The sequence below is a fragment of the Talpa occidentalis genome, unplaced genomic scaffold, assembly GCF_014898055.3.
Source record: "Talpa occidentalis isolate TD23 unplaced genomic scaffold, MPIMG_talOcc4v2.1 talOcc4.9, whole genome shotgun sequence".
NCBI lineage: Eukaryota > Metazoa > Chordata > Mammalia > Eulipotyphla > Talpidae > Talpa > Talpa occidentalis.
Window position 1 is genome coordinate 33837946 of NW_023605305.1, and position 18417 is coordinate 33856362.

The 18417-nt window shown below is 37.5% G+C and overlaps 1 protein-coding gene across 6 annotated transcripts; it reads right to left on the reverse strand.

Annotated features, from left to right (window-relative positions):
* Nucleotides 1-645: 645 nt before the first annotated feature.
* Nucleotides 646-18244, reverse strand: IFT25 (intraflagellar transport 25). Of its 6 annotated transcripts, XM_037499638.2 has the most exons (7): nucleotides 18200-18238; nucleotides 16511-16630; nucleotides 12617-12729; nucleotides 6002-6108; nucleotides 4503-4571; nucleotides 2562-2605; nucleotides 646-875 (listed from the first exon to the last, which is right to left on the reverse strand). In XM_037499638.2, the coding sequence occupies exons 3-7, from the start codon at nucleotides 12712-12714 to the stop codon at nucleotides 762-764; spliced, it is 432 nt and encodes a 143-aa protein (XP_037355535.1). In that variant the 5' UTR covers nucleotides 12715-12729; nucleotides 16511-16630; nucleotides 18200-18238; the 3' UTR covers nucleotides 646-761. The 6 variants fall into 6 exon arrangements, with proteins under 6 accessions (XP_037355535.1, XP_037355536.1, XP_037355534.1 ...); XM_037499639.2 differs by lacking the exon at nucleotides 16511-16630 and having other exon boundaries at nucleotides 18200-18244; XM_037499637.1 differs by lacking the exons at nucleotides 16511-16630; nucleotides 18200-18238 and adding an exon at nucleotides 17848-17878.
* Nucleotides 18245-18417: the final 173 nt, after the last annotated feature.

Below are 18417 nucleotides of genomic sequence, written 5' to 3' on the forward strand. Positions count from 1 at the left end.
AGACTATTTGAGATGGCTTCAGTGTGATCTGTACATTTTCTTTCTTTCTTTTTTTCAAAAAAGATTTTACTTTATCTATACAAGAACCGGGGCACAGGCCAGACGCGCGGGAGAGTGAGAGGATTCACCAGAGACAGAGTGGGGAACAGAACATGCAGACTCACGAAATACACTGCTGAGGCGAGCAGCAGGCGAGACAGGAGATGCCCGCTCGCCACGTGGGTTGCTCCAAGGCTGGCGGGGAGTGAACTGGCACTGCAGAGGCCGCGGACAGCCCCACAGCGCTGCACCCAACCGCCTACGCCACCAGGAAGGCCCACGTACATTTTCTATTCTAATTTGTGTCAGCCAGTTCTTTCTTTTATGATAGCCCAATGTGATCTGACCGATTCATACACTGCTTACTATTTCCATTGCTCACTTAGCCCTTTGCATTGATCAATAAGTAACTTAAAAAATTAATGCACTGGACTTGAAGGGCACCATGTTAGATGCTGTGGGGACACAACATATTACCTATTAAGTGTTCATGTGTAGTCAGTCACTTGATTAAGCTACATATTGAAGGGAGAGCTTTCTTGTACCTTCCATGGTGGTCATAATTACTGACAGATATAACAAAACTCCTTTTCTCAAAATGTTGATGAGAAAATAAAGACTTAAGCAGATTGATACAAATCCCTTTAATAAAGTATACCAGTGACAACTTCATGTTTAAATATATTGTTAAAAAAATCATGCAATAATTTTTTTTATAGTTATTAAGAAAGACCTGAGACAGCCACTCCCTCTGCAGAAACACTATGCACAGATGCAAAATGATCAAAGGCTGACATAATAATGAACCTCAAATAAGTGGCATGACCATCACGTACCTGTAGGGGAAAAATTAATATGGATGCTTTTAGCAACAAGTAGTTGGCAAAAGAAAGGGTCTGCTGCAAGAGTAATATTCTAAATATATAACAATATATAAAACAATACTCAGAAGAGAAGGCAGCGAGATATAACAGTACAGCTATCCTGGTGTATATCAGCCAAATATCACCCTTGGTTTGATAAAAACTAGCAGGAGAAGCTAAAATTGTAAATTACATTCCTGGTCAATTTTAAAAAAGTTTTTCTAAAGTATTTTTCATGAAAAGAGATTTCCTTTGATGAATGATACCTCAGAATATATTATCCTGAAACATTACTATACTTTTATATTTATATAATTTGTCTGAAGTGCAATTTGTCAATATATCTCAAAAGATATACATATGTCTCAAAAGTTATACATATGTCTATACTTATAAACCCAATAATTCCATTCTTCAAAATTAAGTTTAGGAAATAATTAAAAAGGTGAAGATTGTAGTAGGGGGAACTTGCAAAAGATCTCCTTTGTAGTATCACTTATAATGACAGAGGAAAGAAAAAGGAAATTAGTTAACATTTGCCTATTTTCATTTATTTAATTTAAAAAATATAATTGTGAAGCTTGTGATATAATAGTAAGCTGAAAAAGATAAAAGTTGTTTCTACATTACTATTATAACTATGTGTTGCAAATGATTGACACCTAGAAGAAAATAAGTACAGTTAGAGCTGTTGTCAGAATAATAATATGGGTAATTCTCAGTCTTCCATTCCCCCTTATGTTTTCCAAATGTTCTATAATGATCAGTGAGTTCTAAAAAAAAATATTCAGCATAGGCTTACTAATCATAACCCACAAGTAAAGATGGGAGAAAACAGGAAGATAGAACTCAGTCTAATTAATAATTTTCCTGGTCTAAATAGCCTCCCAGCCACTGGCAAGTTTGGGTGGTAGAGAAGAGAATTAACTTCCTATAGAATCCTCTGAAATACTGATTTCATAGCAGCTCCCAGCAAGTTGTGAAGAAGGAAACAATGGACAAACTACTACTTGAACCATCATTTAGAAAAATGTTAAAATAACAAACACTACAACGAAAAAATACATGGTTTTAGTTGTTTTACTCTTTTGTTTGTCTAACACTAGGGCCTAGCAGCCTGTTAACTAGCAGAACAGAGAAATCGCTGATGAGGCAGCAGCTTCCTCATCCACAGGCATTCATTCCACTTGACAATCAAAGCCCAATGGAATGTTGTCGAAAAATACTGATTCTCTTTCTGCCTCATCTCTTTGATTTATTTGTTGCTGATCCTATGCTCCAGTTCCCCGTATCTGAATCTCACTTGTCCTTTAATGCTTAAATGAACACCCAATTTTGGCATCTCAACCTTTTTAGATTCCTATTCTAGAAGGCTCACAGAATCAAACGAAAGAAAACAAACCCTTCAAAATAAATGAACAGAATAAAAAGCAAATAAGTGAATTGTTTTATCCTTGTTGTCATTCTATGATAGATAAGAGCCTAATTTATGAATACTACATTTAGATTATAATATTATTGAGAATAATCTCTATTATGCACATAACCTATAATATTGTGACAGGATTTACTAAGGTTCAAAATTTACATAGGTTCAAAATTTAAATACATTATGCTGACTAAAGATAATGTTTATCTCTACAAAGTATATTTACTTACTAAAATTTCTTCATTTTGAAGCTGCCCATCTGTGTGCACTAGATCTAAAACACAAATTTAACAGAAAAAAGTTAAGGCTTAAAATACACGAGGATAGTTACCTATTTATGTTCAGCAAAACATGATATCTGGTAAACCATGGTTAAGAACCAAATTGAAAGAATTTTCAGTGGGGATTAGAATTCAAGAAAAAATAGAGATATTTGATATAAAATGTATGAAAGACAAATAATGAGTTATAAAATATCTCTAGTAAATATAAACTATAGGAAATACAAATGTAAATTATGGTAATGGAATTCAAGTAAGATACTGATAAAATGTAATCCTTCTAAGGATCAAGCTACTAACAGTAATTGAAGGCCTGAAAGGGACCATCTCAAGCCCAGAGATAGTAACTAGAGCTCAGTTTCTCACAGTGAATTTTCACAATGGTGTTGTAAATGTATTGTGCTGCCCATGAATTGATCTTTTCTGGTATCCAATAGTAGAAAACCTTTATATAATTTTAGGAGAGATTAAGTTATTCCATTATAAGTTAATCACATCATTATTTTGGAAAGATGAAATGTTTAATTTATATAATAATGGCTGTCATTATTCAGAAATTAAATTACTTGTTTCAAGATAATTAGTCCTCCATATTTCCTATATAGATTGGAAGTCAGAGCTAAAGGCTTGATAATATTCAGGTTGAAGGTCTTCATCAAATGTCTGGTGATCTTTGGCTGTCCTTTGTTACTTATGAATACATTTTTTGAGAACTGCATGCATGAGCCAAGCTCATTGACTAGCAAACTTTGATGGGGTGATCAGGAATGAGCTAGCCTTTGTTGAACTCATAAGTTGTTTTTCTTCGAAGATGTAGCCTCCAGTCTCCTGGCTGGCATTATGTTCTTGGTCGTTGCCATGAGAACACAGCACAGAAAGAAAGCTGGAGTTGACATCATTCAATATAAAGATTGCACTTAGATGCCCTGTTTTCAATTCCATGTTTCACTTACTCTCTCTACTATACCTGGTCTCTGAGTCTCATATTCAGTGAGACTGAATACTGAATCTCATATTCAGTGTTGCTAGTTGTCTCTTAGGGGTGGTTTGTGGGAGAACAGTCACCTGGCTTTGTGGACCTCAGGAGAAGGTACCTAGAGTTCAACCACTCTGTATACAAATATTCAACTAATTACTCTTGTTTTCTGGCTCATGTCTTACTCACACTTTCTATGCTACCTTTTACCCTCAAGTTCTAGGAATTCCTGGGGCTCTGTTGAGTAAACTGGCTTGCTTCTCAGTAAAATTCTCCTTGACAGGCATTTAGGTTGTACCTACTCCATTCCTTTATAGCATTTACTAGTCTTCCATATGCTTTCTCTCTTCCATAATATTAGTGATCTCTCATATTTATCTGCTTTGGACCCTTGGTTTCTTATTTGTTTTTATTTATTATTTTTGTTTTTGGTCCTTGGTAGGTATACACCTTTTTCATTCCTTTACTATTACTTTCATGGTGGGAAGGAAAAGAGACACATAAAGGCAACATGCTATGTTTAACTAGAGGCTGCCAATTTTGCTGATGACATATTTAAACACTACCATTAATTGGGAAGGAAGGAAAGAAAGTGAAAAACTAAGATTTACTGTCTGTCTACAATGTGCCAAATACTTCGCTCACAGAAACCTTAAATGTTAGGTACTCTCTCCATTTTTTCAGATAAGGATTCTGAAACTCAGAAAAATTAAGTAACATTTTAAAAATTACATAATCACTAAGTAAAGAAGCAGACTGTATTCAAATTTGGATTTTTCTAGGCTCCAAATATGTCACAAGAATCATTCAGGTCATTGTTTTTCACCCAAATGCAGCCTGATTAGAAATATAGAGTCAAAGGACAACTCTCTTCTCTCACACTTAAAATAGCACCGGTAAAAACAATCACATACCTCTTTCAATCCACTGCTCAAAATCAACAGGCTCTTTAGATGTGCTCTTTTCAATCCTCAAGGTCCGCACTGACATTATAAATAAGTAAAATAAAGTGTTAATTATCTATCTGATTCTACATAGTTATTGTCCCTATATTACTTTTTTCCTGTTTGAGACTGAGGGACTGATTGGGACTGTACAACACACTGGCATCAGGAACACCATATTCTGACAATCACTGTTTTTCCCTAAGTTTCTACGGCAAATGCAGTCTTGTGAAGTCTTATGAAGCTGTAACTTACAAATGATTGCAAGCATACAACTCAGAGCTAGTAGAATTGGGAATAATACTGTAATTATTAGTGATCCTGGTCACAAATCTTTATGAAGATGAACTTACCTTGAGTCAGGCATATTTATTCATTTATACTTCACTACAATCTTACAACAAAAGTATTAACCCACTTTAACAGATTCAGAGAAGTCAGGCAACTTAGAGAAGTTAGGGAAAGTATTCAATGATACAGACTACAAGAACTGGAATTCAAATTTTAGGTCTGATTTCAAGTCCTCCACAATTAATGACAGAAGAGAGAGACTTTTTTCTCCATTACCCTTAAGCCAGGTCCCACCCCCACAAATCTACTCTTTCTCTGTTCTGTGCCCCCAGGAAGAACCCATCTGGACTCACTTGCCTATTGGCTCCTGGTCAGATTTGGCAAATGGGAGGCACCAAGAGGAAACTGGAGGGCTGTGGGGGAAGTGAGATCAGGTTGTTTTTTAATCCACTCCCTTCCTGCCTCAGCACCATGTCTTTGACAGTGGTTTTGTCCCTTCCTGATTACAGCTCCTGCCAGCCAAGTCCTTATCCACAGGTTCCAGCTCTCACCCAGCTATTCCAGTAACACAATTTCCTTCCCTTGCTCCAAGGGTGGTAATGGCTTCATGCAGTTGCCAGTTTCTGGGTCTTTCACCAGGGTTTATTCCCTTCACCTATAATTTTGTAAGTAGTCCCATTAACCAAGTCTCTTCATTTGAACCAATTGGGATGCATTCTGTTTCCTGCCATGATTCTGTCTGATACTTTAAGTAACATAATACAGGATTAGAATAATGTACCAGTGGGAGATTCTTCTCCTAAATCCCTGAGAAAACATCATCATTAATAGAAAAATCAAAACCATCCAATGCAAATAATCAGGGTTATCAGAATTCCATAAAGAATTTGACAGAGAATCTTGGGCCAGATGATTCTGGAATACAGATGTCAAGGAACCGAGCTTTCTGGCAAGCTGGCTTCTCGGAGCCTTTTGCCATAGACTTTCACACAGTAAACTGCAAGGAAATTATTATATACTTTGGAAGGGTTTCAAAAGCGCACTCTGAGAAATCTAATTGTGCCCAAGGCAGTTAACCCATACAACCCAACCTCCCACCCCCGCAATAAAACTGGATTCCATGCTGTAAAGAAAAATTAGTGTTTTGCCAAAAGTTTACATACATGCCCTCTTCTTACCAAAGTAACTTTGGATTACAAGTCTTTCAATCCTTACATGTTTGTGAAAATAAATAATGAACTCCTGGGGGAACATTCCTGTGGTGGTCCAAAATGTTTCTGGATTCCTATTGTTAATTTTAAAGAAAAAGAGAAAGATATAGCCCAATAAAAATGCTTAATCATAACATTCTAGCGAATAAGTATTTTTTAAAAAATAAACAGTCACTGAATTCTTGTAACCCCTTTCTGTCCATTCTGTCTCCAATTTCTCCTCTCTAATTTCTTCATTACTACTGCCAGATATACATTTTTTAAAAAGATTTATTTATTTATGCGTACAAGAGCTGGGGTACAGGTCAGAGATGCAGGGGGGTGAGAGGATTCACCAGGGACAGAATGGGGAACAGAACAGGCAGACTGACTGAAATACACTGCTGAGAGGAGCAGCGGGGGAGACAGGAGAGGTCTGCTGTGCCATGTGGGTTACCTCCCTTAGCCGGAATCGAATTCATGCCACAGTGGCTGGTGATAGCTTGATAGCCCTGAGACTTTAACCCCTGCACCACCAGGGAGGCCCTGCCTTTCCATTTTCTTTATTGTGTTTTCCAATATGTAGAAGTTTTGTTACTGGTATAGTTGACTCATATGACTTGTTTCATTTATACTTAGTAATTTTTGTGTCCTCCCTAAGAAATCTTTGTTCATCCCATGGCCACAAATGTATTTTATAATGTTTTCTTCAGAAGTACAAATATTTTAGTTCTGTCACAGCAGACCTCTCCTAACTTGACTGCTGCTTCTCTTAGCAATGTGTTTCAATAAACCCACCTTTTCTGTTCTCCAAAATAAATAAATAAATAAATATTTTAGTTCTGAACTGAGCTCTTGGTCCATCCTGAGGAATCCAAATTAACTTTTGGGGTTCATTATGAAGTAGGAGTCAAGATTTATTTTTATCCATATGCTTTTTCAGTTGTTCCAGCACCAAATGTTAAAAGAGTTGCCTTGGCATTTTTTTTCCTAAAATTCATGGACTGTATTTCGGTAGATCTGTTTCTGCCCTCTCCATTTTATTCCATTGATCTGTTTCTGTATCCTTAGCTTTTTGTGGAGAATTAATTGACCTAATATATGTGAGGGCACTCTACTATGTTCTATTGATCTATGTAGATCTACCTTTTTAAAAATACCAGACTGTTTTGATTACTATATATTTATTTTAAATCTTGAAGTCAGATAATGTAGTAAGTGCTCCAACTTCTTTTTCAAGATTATTTTTTTAACTAGATTAAGTCTTTGCATTTTCATATACATTCAGAATCTACTTGTTAATTTCTATATAAAAGTAGAGATTTGATTGAGATTATACTGAATCTATGGTCATTTTAGGGAGAAATTGCCATTTTAACAATATTGAGTTTTCCAATTATGAATGCAGTGGGGTTTTTTGTTGTTGTTAAAGATTTATTTTATTTATTTATGCATACAAGAACTGAGGCACAGGACAGAGGTACGGAGAGAGGGTGGGAGTGAGAGGATTCACCAGAGAGAGAATGGGAAAGCGAACAGGGACAGTGACTGAAATATACTGCTGAGAGAAGCAGCGGGCAAAACAGGAGAGGTCTGCTGTGCCATGTGGGTTAGCTCTCTGGCCAGGGATCTAACTCGTGCTGCAATGGCTGTGGATAGCTTCATTGTGCCACAACTTAACTCCCTGTGCCACCAGGGAGGTCCCCTGTATTTTTTAATTTATTTAGTCCTTTAATTTCTCTCAGCAACATTTTATAGTTTTCAGTATAAAGGTCTTACATATCTTCTTAAATAAAAAGGGATGATATGCTGGATACTATTATAAACAGAATTTTAAATAAATTCACTTTCTGGGCCTTCTGGTGGCACAAGGAGTTGAGTCTCACTATGAATCTTTCAGCAGCTGCTGCAGCACAAGTTCCATCCCTGGCCAGGATGGAGTTAACCCACCTGGTGCAGCAGACCTCTCCTGTTTTGAGTGCTGCTCCCCTCAGCAAGGTATTTCAGTCAATCTGCCTGTTCTGCTCCCCACTCTATCTCTAGTGAATACTCTCACGCTCCTGCACCTCTGGCCTAGATCCCAGTCCTTGTATGCATAAAGAAAGAAAATAAATCGTTAAAAAAAGATAAATACTATCACTATTTGCAGATGATATGATAATATACATAGAGAACCTCAAAAACTCCACAGAAAAACTAATTCAACTCATCAATCAATTCAGTAAAGTGACAGGATACAAAATCAACACGCAAAAGTCAGTAGCCTTCCTATACACAAACAATAAATCTGAAGAAGAAGAAATAAAAAAAACCATCCCTTTTATTATCGAAACAAAAAAAATCAACTATTTGGGAATAAATCTAACAAAAGAGGTAAAGGACCTATACAAAGAAAATTATAAAACACTGTTAAAAGAAATAGAAGAAGACACAAAGAAATGGAAAGACATCCCCTGCTCATGGATTGGAAGAATAAACATTATTAAAATGGCCATCCTTCCAAAAGCAATATACAGATTCAATGCTATTCCAATCAAAATTTCAATGTCATTCTTCAAAGAAATAGAACAATTATTGATGAAATTCATATGGAATCACCAAAAACCCCGAATAGCCAAAGCTCTACTGAAAAAAAAAGAAGGAAATGGAGGCATCACTCTCCCAGACTTCAAACTATACTACAAAGCCATAATCATCAAAACTGCATGGTATTGGAACAAGAACAGACATACAGACCAATGGAATCGAATAGAAAATCCAGAAATAAACCCACAGATTTATGGTCAACTAATCTTTGACAAAGGAGCAAAGACTATGCATTGGAGCAAAGAAAGTTTGTTCAATAAATGGTGCTGGGAAAACTGGGTCGCTACATGCAAAAGAATGAAGCTTGACCACTACCTCACACCATACACAAAAATCAACTCAAAATGGATTAAAGAACTAGACATAAGACCTGAAACCATAAAATACATAGAAGGAAATATAGGCGAAACACTACGTGATTTGCATATCAAAGACATCTTTACAGACACATCACCCAAAGCAGTGATAGTGAAGGCAAAGATAAACAGCTGGGACTACATCAAATTAAAGAGCTTCTGCACAGCAAAAGAGACAATAACAAAAACAAAGAGAAACCGCACCAACTGGGAGAACATTTTTGCACCCAACACTAATGATAAAGGACTGATCACAAAAATCTGCAAAGAGCTGATGAGACTCAACAACAACAAAGAAAATAACCCAGTCAAAAAATGGGCAGAAGAGCTAAAAAGAAACTTCTCTGAAGAGGAAATGCAAATGGCCAACAGACATATGAAAAAATGTTCAACATCACTTGTAATCAGGGAAATGCAAATCAAAACTACCATGAGATACCATCTTACACCAGTGAGAATGGCACATATTAAAAAAACTAGCAACAACAAATGTTGGCGAGGTTGTGGAGAAAAAGGAACTCTCCTGCACTGTTGGTGGGAATGCAAACTGGTCCAACCACTATGGAGAGCTGTGTGGAGATTTCTGGACCTACTAAACATAGAGCTTCCATATGATCCAGCAATTCCACTCCTAGGTATTTACCCAAAGGACACAGAAACATCAATTCCAAAGAACACCTGCACTCCTATGTTTATAGCAGCACTATTTACAATAGCTAAGCTTTGGAAACAGCCCAAATGCCCAAAAATAGATGATTGGATCAAGAAGATGTGGTACATATATACCATGGAATATTACTCAGCATTCAAAAAAGATAAACACATGCAATTTGCAGCAACATGGATGGCGCTGGAAGGGATCATGCTCAGCGAAATAAGCCAAAAAGAAAAAGAAAAATACCTGATGGTCTCACTCATAGCAGGAATCTAGAAAACTTAAATAAGGGATCAGGAAAATGAATAACTATAAGAAAGTGAAAATCAAAATCAACAAAAAACTATGAACCAGAGACACTTTTTGGGGGTGGGGGCTGGGAGGGGAGGGATTGGGGTCAGAATGGGGCATGTGCAGTTGTATGGGGGAATATAAAAATAAAATTTATTATTAAAAAAAAAAAAGATAAATAAATTCACTTTTTAATTGTTTCCTGCTAGCAATACCATTGATTTTTTTTCTGGAAACTGATCATGTTAAATTTACTTACTGTCATTCGTCACTTAATAATGTTTCAGTCAATAATAGACTACATATACGACAGTGGCTATATATCAAGCAGCCTACATGCAAGGTAGCTGATACCATCTATAGCTTTTATGACTTTTTTGTCTAGCTGTTCTGTCATTACTGAAAGAAAACTTAAAAATTCCAACTATGATTGTGCATTTGTCTCTTTTATATGTTAGTTTTTTGCTTCACATATTTTGAAGCTCTATTATGAAGTCCACATAAATTTAGGATTGTTATTGTTTTCTAATGAATTGATGTTCTGGCATTATAAATTATCCCTTTTATTTCCAGTAATAGTGCTTATCTATATTTTACTTTGTCTGATATGAATATAGTCATAGCCACTTTCTTATTCTTACAGTTTATAAGGTGTATTTTTTTATCCTTTTATATTTAAAATGCATCTCTTATAGACAGCATCCACTTCAGTCTTTCATTTTTTCCCAGCATGCCACTCTGGCATTTAATATAATTGTTAGCATGGCTTGGTTTTAGTCTACTAATTTGCTACTCATTTTCTATTTGCCTCTCATTTCTATTTCTTCTTTATCTATTTCTCCTTTCCTATCTTCTACTTTTGAATAAATTTTTAAAAATTAAAATTCCATTTAATTACTCTTGATTTTTTAGCTATCCTTCCCTGCCAATGGGTGCTCTCAAGGTTATAAGACCTTCATGATAGTCAATTTATACTGAACTCCACTTTTTTGCCATTGTTTATTTTACATTTACATATGTAATAAATCACACAGTACATGTTTTCCCCCATTAAGTACTCAGTTGTCTTTTAAAAGCATTAAAAGAAAATTCTATATTTAGCCAAATGTTTAACATTTCCAATGCATTTACTTTCTTCCTGTAGGTTGAATTTCCATCTCCTATTATATTACTTCAATCTACAGAACTTTCTTGAGTATCTCCTATAACACAGGTCTAGTTATGATGAATAAAATATCTTTATTCTACTTTTATATTTGAAGGATACTTTAGCTAGACACAGATTCTGGTTCGATATGTTTTTTGTTTGTTTCTCCTCTCCCTGGCATTTAATAGATATTATTCCACTGTCACTTGGTTTCTACTATTTGTGATGTAAAGTCAGCTGTCACTGGTACTACTATTTGCCTGTATATAATGTATCTCTTTGCTCTGCTATTTAAATTTTTTTATTTTTCAACAATTTACTGTGATATGGTCTTGGCAGTGACTGGGTTTCCTGAGTCTATAAGTTGATTTGTTTTAATAAATAGGGAGTAATTCAGCCAAAAAAGTAGAAACAATCAAGACATCCATCTGACTAATTATAAATAAAATGTGCTACATCCATACAATGGAATAATAATGGCAATAAAAGTAATGAAACACTGCTATTGGCTACAACATGGATGACTCTTGAAAACATGTAAGTTAAAGAAACAAGATGAAAATATCACATATGTATGATTCCATTTATGTGAAAAGTCCCAATAAACAAATCTATATTGAGAGAAAGTTTTGTTTGTTTCTGGATATTGGTGCTTACATTAGTGTTTAGAGAGGCTGGTGGGGAAGGGGGAATATAGGGGTGACTTGAAAGAGTACAAGATTTCTGTTGGGGGTGATTCAATATTCTAAAATTGATTGTGGAGATGGTTATAGTAGAACACAAAGAACCACAAGATCTGTATAACAATTGGCTCTGCCTTCAGTAGTTAAAGCTAATACTTGACCTTTTTAGACTTTTCTAACCACAAGTCTAAAATGAAAGGTTGCAATAAGATGAACTAAAAAATCTTTCCACCTCTAAAATTATATAGTTCTATAAGTCAAACTCTTGGCATTGTACAGATACCAAGAAAGAAGACTAAAGAGAATGATAACACAGCCAGAACTATTAAAAAAGGTGTTCTCACATTAAATACTTTTTCTTGGAATTTAAAAGCTTGAGCATGATATTTACCTGTCCCAGAAAAAAGCTGTAGCATATTGAAGAGTAAATATTGGAATGACATCAATAAGCTGAGAACCAAGCAATGCAGGTAGATAGAAGGAAGTGAAGCAAAGATCGGCAAAGTTATCTTACTTAGGATAGTAAGGAAATAGGCAGTTGATAGGAAGTTACAATTAAATTTGGAATACAACCATAACCAGATATTATAAAGTACACTTCCACAAAATGAGGTTAATCGAAGTGTGTTTTGTTAAACTGCTTTAAAAAAATTTATACAATAGGTCAATTTAAGAATTACAAAGAAAAGGATCAAAAATCTAGATGTACACTGAATTAGCTACAGAAATGGTACCAAAGGTGTATTCTGTCAAGTAATCTAGTTCAACAAACTTTTATTAAACTATGTTTCATAGTGCTAGTTGTAAAACTTCTAGTCTCTTATACTCAAGGGTCTTGGTGACCTAATATTAAGACTTAAAGAAAGAAAGAATAATAGCTCTTACCCATCAATTATATTTTCAGGTGGATGTTTCTCATCACTTGATGTAGCTAAAATCACCTCAGTTCCTTCTGAGCTCAAACAGAGATCAGTGTTTCTCATCTTAAAGCGTTTAACCTGCAAGTAAAACAATAACAAATCAATAACAACAAGAGCAACTTCTTCTCTCACTCTGAGAAAAGGGAAAGTCTGTTGTCTAGCACACTGCCTAACAACCAAGCTATTAACAAGTGGTAGAGACTCCTAACATGTTTATTTACATAAGTAAACTTCTGACCTGTCCCAGGGACAATCTGTAAAATCTGATTATTTCCTGTACTCTATTCCACAAAAGAAGTCCCTAACTACTCTAGCTGACCTCATTTTTCTACTCCTAAAATGAAAGGCCTCAATAATTACATGGAAACAGTTAACAAGTTAATGTGTAAAATTTTGAAAAATTATAGTTACATTTTTTTAAACACAAAAATCTGTAGCATGAAAGCAGATGTTTTGTGACGGTCTAACCACACACTTATTAACTGAAGTAGCAAACAATATTATTACATATTAAAAGTTATTACTTTTTTAAGAGAAATGTAAAATAAGAGAAGATAGTCTATTTATTTTTGAGTTTTAAGTCAATAAAACTTTAAGTCATGCACTTACAGACATTTTAGTTGTAGTGTAATATTTTACTTTTAATAAAAGTGTCCTAAGAGATATTGTTGAATTTTACTACGGGTGCTGCAGGGTAAGACAAAAGAAAATAAGGAGAGATTCTATCAGATCTCATCCTCCTTGATTTGGTGGTGGTGACAGGGCACAAACCACTGTATAGATGCCCAGTGACTGAGAAAGCTGTATGTACAAAGAATGAAAAGTGTTCAGAAAAGGGAGGAAGGTTTCTTATATCCTTCATGCGCTGGTGTGAGTCTAAATTAAAAAAACAAGAAATCTATTTTGAACAAATAACAAAGTTTGAAGAATATTATACATATTAACTAACAATGTCCAGATTTAATAAATGTAAAAATTTTGCCATGTCTACTTCAAAATAATTTTTTTGAGATGTAAGTAGCTCAGTAGCCCCATTTCTTTCTTTGCTCGGAGGTAACATAATAGCTATTAGATGAGTGTGCCTCCTAACAATATTACTATACTTTTACCATATGTATAGGCATTAACATTATATTAGATGAGTGTGCCTCCTAACTATAGTACTATACTTTTACCATATGTATAGGCATTAACAATACTGTTCTTTTAAAACTTTAATAATTTTACAATGCATAAATCCTTACTTGCTTTTTTCACTCCATATTATGTTTACAAGATTTTGTCATGTTAATATATATGTCTACTTTTATTCATTTTAACAGCTATTATTTCTCCATTCCTCCAAATAATGGATATTTAGGTCTGTTTCCAGTTTTTTGCTACTATGAAAAAATCTGCAATGCACATCTTTGTAGGTCTACCTTACTTACATGTGGGGATAAATCTATGATAAAATAAAATTTCCCTTTACAAAAGTAAAACCACAGAGGCTCAGAATTTGCCTATCTTCACCTCAAAAATTGATAAATCTAAATTATAATAGTTTATATTACATCAGCAATGTATGAGGGTTTCTGCTTCCTCATATGCTTATCAACTGGTATTATATATTTTGGCTTCAATTTGATTGGTATGAAATGGTATCTCAAAAAGTTGCCAATTTGTATTTCTATAATTACTAGTAAGTTGAATACCATTTCTTGTTCACAGGTTGAACAGGTTTCTTGTTACTTGTTTTATCCTTTGTCCATTTTTCTATTGATCATGTTTTTCTTTTCCCCTTTCTTTTTGACTTGCAGGAACTTTTAAAATAAAATATTCTGAATATAAATGCTTTCTTGCATGTGTTTCAGTTATCTTCTCCCACAGTATGGTTTAATTTTTGCTTTTAACACTGTTCACGGATTTGTTCATTTTCTTCCCCTTTTGTCCACTGAACTATGTTACACACAAAAGAGATCACAAATTATAAGTCTATAGCTGAATAAGTTTTCACAAAGTAAACAGATCCAGGTAGCCATCAACCAGGTAATCAGTGCCCAGGTAAAGAAAGAGAACATTACCAGCATTTGAGAAGTCTTTAAGCCCCTCCCAAGTACATTTCAACAAAACTTCAAGGAGGGCTACTTCATGGACTAGACACAGAAATGTGGGCTGGGTGACAGGTAGTATTTTAGGTAGATATTTATAATTTTGAATGGCTATACTCAAAGAAGGATGATTAATGAAACAACATGAAGTATGTAAGCGCTCTATCCTTATTCTAGTCAACATTTTTCTAAATTAAGAAAGGGGAAAGAATGCTTATTATTTTGCAGTCAACAAAAGCTGGAATGTCATGCTAGAAGAGAGAATTAGCTCACTAAAAGAGTTGAGAGCAAGCTAGAAAGACAGGGTGTAATGAACGAGGTATTTAATAAAGATAATGATATCCTTGTATAGTGTATACTCAGACTTTAAAAATCAATCACAGAAAGACTGAGTTACATTAGGGGTTTGCAAACTATAGCTTGTGAGCTAAATCCAGCTTGCCTCATATTTCTATATGCCCCACAAGCTAAGACTGCTTTTTATGTTTTAAAATATTTTTAAAAATCAAAATAATTTTTGACACAAATATGAAATTCACACTTCAATGTCCATGAATATTTTTAGTGGAAATGGCCAGACATTTATTTACATGTTGCCTATGGCTAGTTTTGTGCTATAGTGAGAGTTGAGTAGCTGTGATTATACCTCTCACAACGCCTAAAGTAATTATTTGACCCTTTACAGATAATTTGCCAATGCTTGATCTAGATAGTATAAAATGTACAGGTCTGCTTGCTTATAAAGGAAGGGTATAAAATATCTGCTCCCAAATGTAAAAGAATGTAATCTTAAGAGTTTGAGGAGCTACATTTTATCAAAATTTTTAAAAACCAGGTAAGGGCGGGTACAGTGCTTGTAATAAAAGATGACTACAACCTATGATGACTAAGACTTGGTTTTTGCCTTGAAGCTCAGAGACAAGGAATATGGACAAGCATAATGTAATGTTATGTGCTATTAGTGTGACACATATCCCGAATACTTGCTCAGTTCTGGGTAGCATAGTTTATGTAGGATATTTTTGGGCTTGATTATTGTTCATAGGAGAGCAGATTTCATGATCACATATAAACAGCTATTATATGTGGAGGAAGCTGAAAGAATAAGAGGTAAATTATTTTGAGACAATTCAGTGGGAGAAACTGGACTACAATTTTCAATATCACATTCACACTTTAACATCCACAAATACTTGGAAATGGAAATATTTCCATAGAATGGAAAAAGTACTAGAATTTTTCTTTTACAACTTCAGGAGGAGAAAGAACTGGACTTCATATATAAATCTTAAGATAGACATCATAAACACAAGACTTAGCAGTCTAAATCTTTTCCATCTCTGAACGTATCCAAGAAGTATAGATGATAGCCTAGTGAGGAAGCTAAAGAAAGGATTACTGAGGTAGGTTCTTTTAAATGGAATCAATTCTGTGAAAAGTAGAATAGGAACTAAAAATGAAGTCTCTGGAAATTGAGACTAAAGACAATGGGCTTTATGACTTTATCCTGTTGTCCACTGGTTTTCAACTGGACTGGGGGTGACTTTGCCACACAGAGAGTAACAGTGTTTGGAGAGTTTGGACTGTCACAACTCCTCGGGACATGGTACATTTCACAATATTGTAAAACATCCCACCTTTCCCATCATCACAGGACATGTACAAGTAATTATCTGGCCTTAAATATGGAATAATGCAGAAGTGGCAAAACGCGGTGATTTACTCGGGGGTGGAAACGTGCGGATTGTTGACTAACTTAGTGAACTTACTTAAAAAATAAGTATATTTTAGGGAAATGTATCTAGCATTGATGTAGCAGAATAAGAGAAAACGTAACTCCAAAATGTTCAGTTCTTTTCTTACTTCACATCTTTTATCACCTAAGTTGTCTGAGAGAAGAAAACACATACTTTAATACAAAACTAATTTCATATCACCTATATCTCACCTATTTCCTGTGTTACAATAAATTGTGCAAGAAGAAATGGTCAGAGTTGGGCCCTCCTTAAGGTTCTTTGGGTGTGGTTAATGAGAAAAAGGCAAACCAAGCCCCTCCCTGCTTACCCCCCTCCCCCAAATGGAATTACTGAGCATATATGTTGATTCTACAACTCCGAAGTGCAGGTTTGGGATTTAGTCCTAATTCCCCACTTTTGCTGTATATAAAGCATTATTCCCTCAGGGCCTCAGTTATCAAAGCGAGCACTCTGGTGTGCCAGCCTTTGCTTGTTTAAAGATCCCTGATTAGACAGCCCCCAAAGCCTCAGGGCCACTTAAACTATCCTTTCACCTCCATCCAGTTCGCACGCCCTTTCTGGTCCTTCCTTCAGAAACCTGTTCCTAGCCAGCCTCCAATTCACTTCCTCGCTCACTGACCCAGCCCCCCTGGTTTGGTAGTCTTACAACCGGACTCCTCAAATCCTCTCCCCTACCAGCATCTTTCGGGAACTGTAGTATTAGAATTCGGTCCAGGCTGTCTCCTAGAGCTTGGTCTCTCTGGAAAAGCAAACCAGCCCCGACACACCGTCTCCCCTCCACCCCGCATCTTTCTCCTCAGTCCAAGGCCATTTTAATTCACAGGCTTCCGGAGGCCCCGCCCCAAATTATATAAAATGTTTAAAAGAGGCCACATCCTACATTCAGTACAATTCATAACTGTGTGAGTTACGCTGTAATTAATAGGTTACATTCTGGTAAATTAATTTCGGTTTTCAACTGTTTTCACTATTGGGGGGGGTCAAAACATTATTTAAGGCCTCAAGAGTTCGTGGGGGGGCATCAGTGTCTCTAGGGTCACGAGGGGCGAAATGATGCGCTTCACACTAGCCCCCCCCCGTCCCCTCACGAGCCGCCCCCCGGCCGCGCGTCCCCTCAGACTCCCCCCCTTTCCCCCCGCGCTGGCCCGCTTCGCCACCAGCGACCTCCCCTCCGTCGGCCTCCACCGGCCGAGCCCAGCTCCCACCTCCCCCGCCCCGCCGCCCGCTCGCCTGGGCCTCCCGTTAGCTCCAGGCGCCCCGAAGGTCCGGCCTCGAGCTCGCCCAGCCGCCCCGCCCAGCGCGCGCCGCCCCCAGTCCCGCCCCGGCGCGGAGCTCCCGGGCGCGCGCACCTCTCTCCTCTCCGCTCGGCCCGCAAGCCCCTTCCCGCCCGCGCCTGCGCCGCGCGCCCCGGCCCCCGGCCCCGCCCCGCGCCCTTCACCGAGTTCCCCGGCGCGCGCGCGTCTCCACTCCCAGCTCCCCGTTCACGCGCCCCGCCCCCCCCACCGCCTCCGAGTTCCCGAACGCGCTCTCTCCCCTCCCCGCGCTGCTCGCCACCCGGCCACGGCCCCGCCCGCCGCGGCCCGCGCCACGCTCCTCGCCCGCAGCCCCGCCCCTCCCCACGACTCCCCCAGACGGCCCCGCTCTTGGCTCCACCCTGCCCGCTGGCCCGACCCTCGGATCCCCTCAGGGGCCCTTCATTACTTCGCGGGCTGAGCTGCACAGCGCCGCCCGAGGGCTGGTCCCCGAGCCAGCACCTGAGCTCGCGCCCACCGTCCTCCCCCGGCCCCGCAGGGCCCCGCAGGACCCCGCAAGGCCCCGCAGGACCGAGGAGACTCGCGCGAGCGCGCACGCGCAGGCCCCGCCCCCCGGGACCCGAGCCCTCCGCCCTCAGGTCGCTCGCCCCGGGCCGAGCCCGCCTC

What these genes read in the sequence shown, in the direction of transcription:
- IFT25 (XM_037499635.2), bottom strand. An exon ending in CCTGAAAATATAATTGATGG is followed by an intron (nt 6,109 to 12,616) that starts GTAAGAGCTATT and finishes AATTAACAATAG; the next exon opens with GAATCCAGAAACATTTTGGA. An exon ending in TGTAATCCAAAGTTACTTTG is followed by an intron (nt 4,572 to 6,001) that starts GTAAGAAGAGGG and finishes TTATAATGTCAG; the next exon opens with TGCGGACCTTGAGGATTGAA.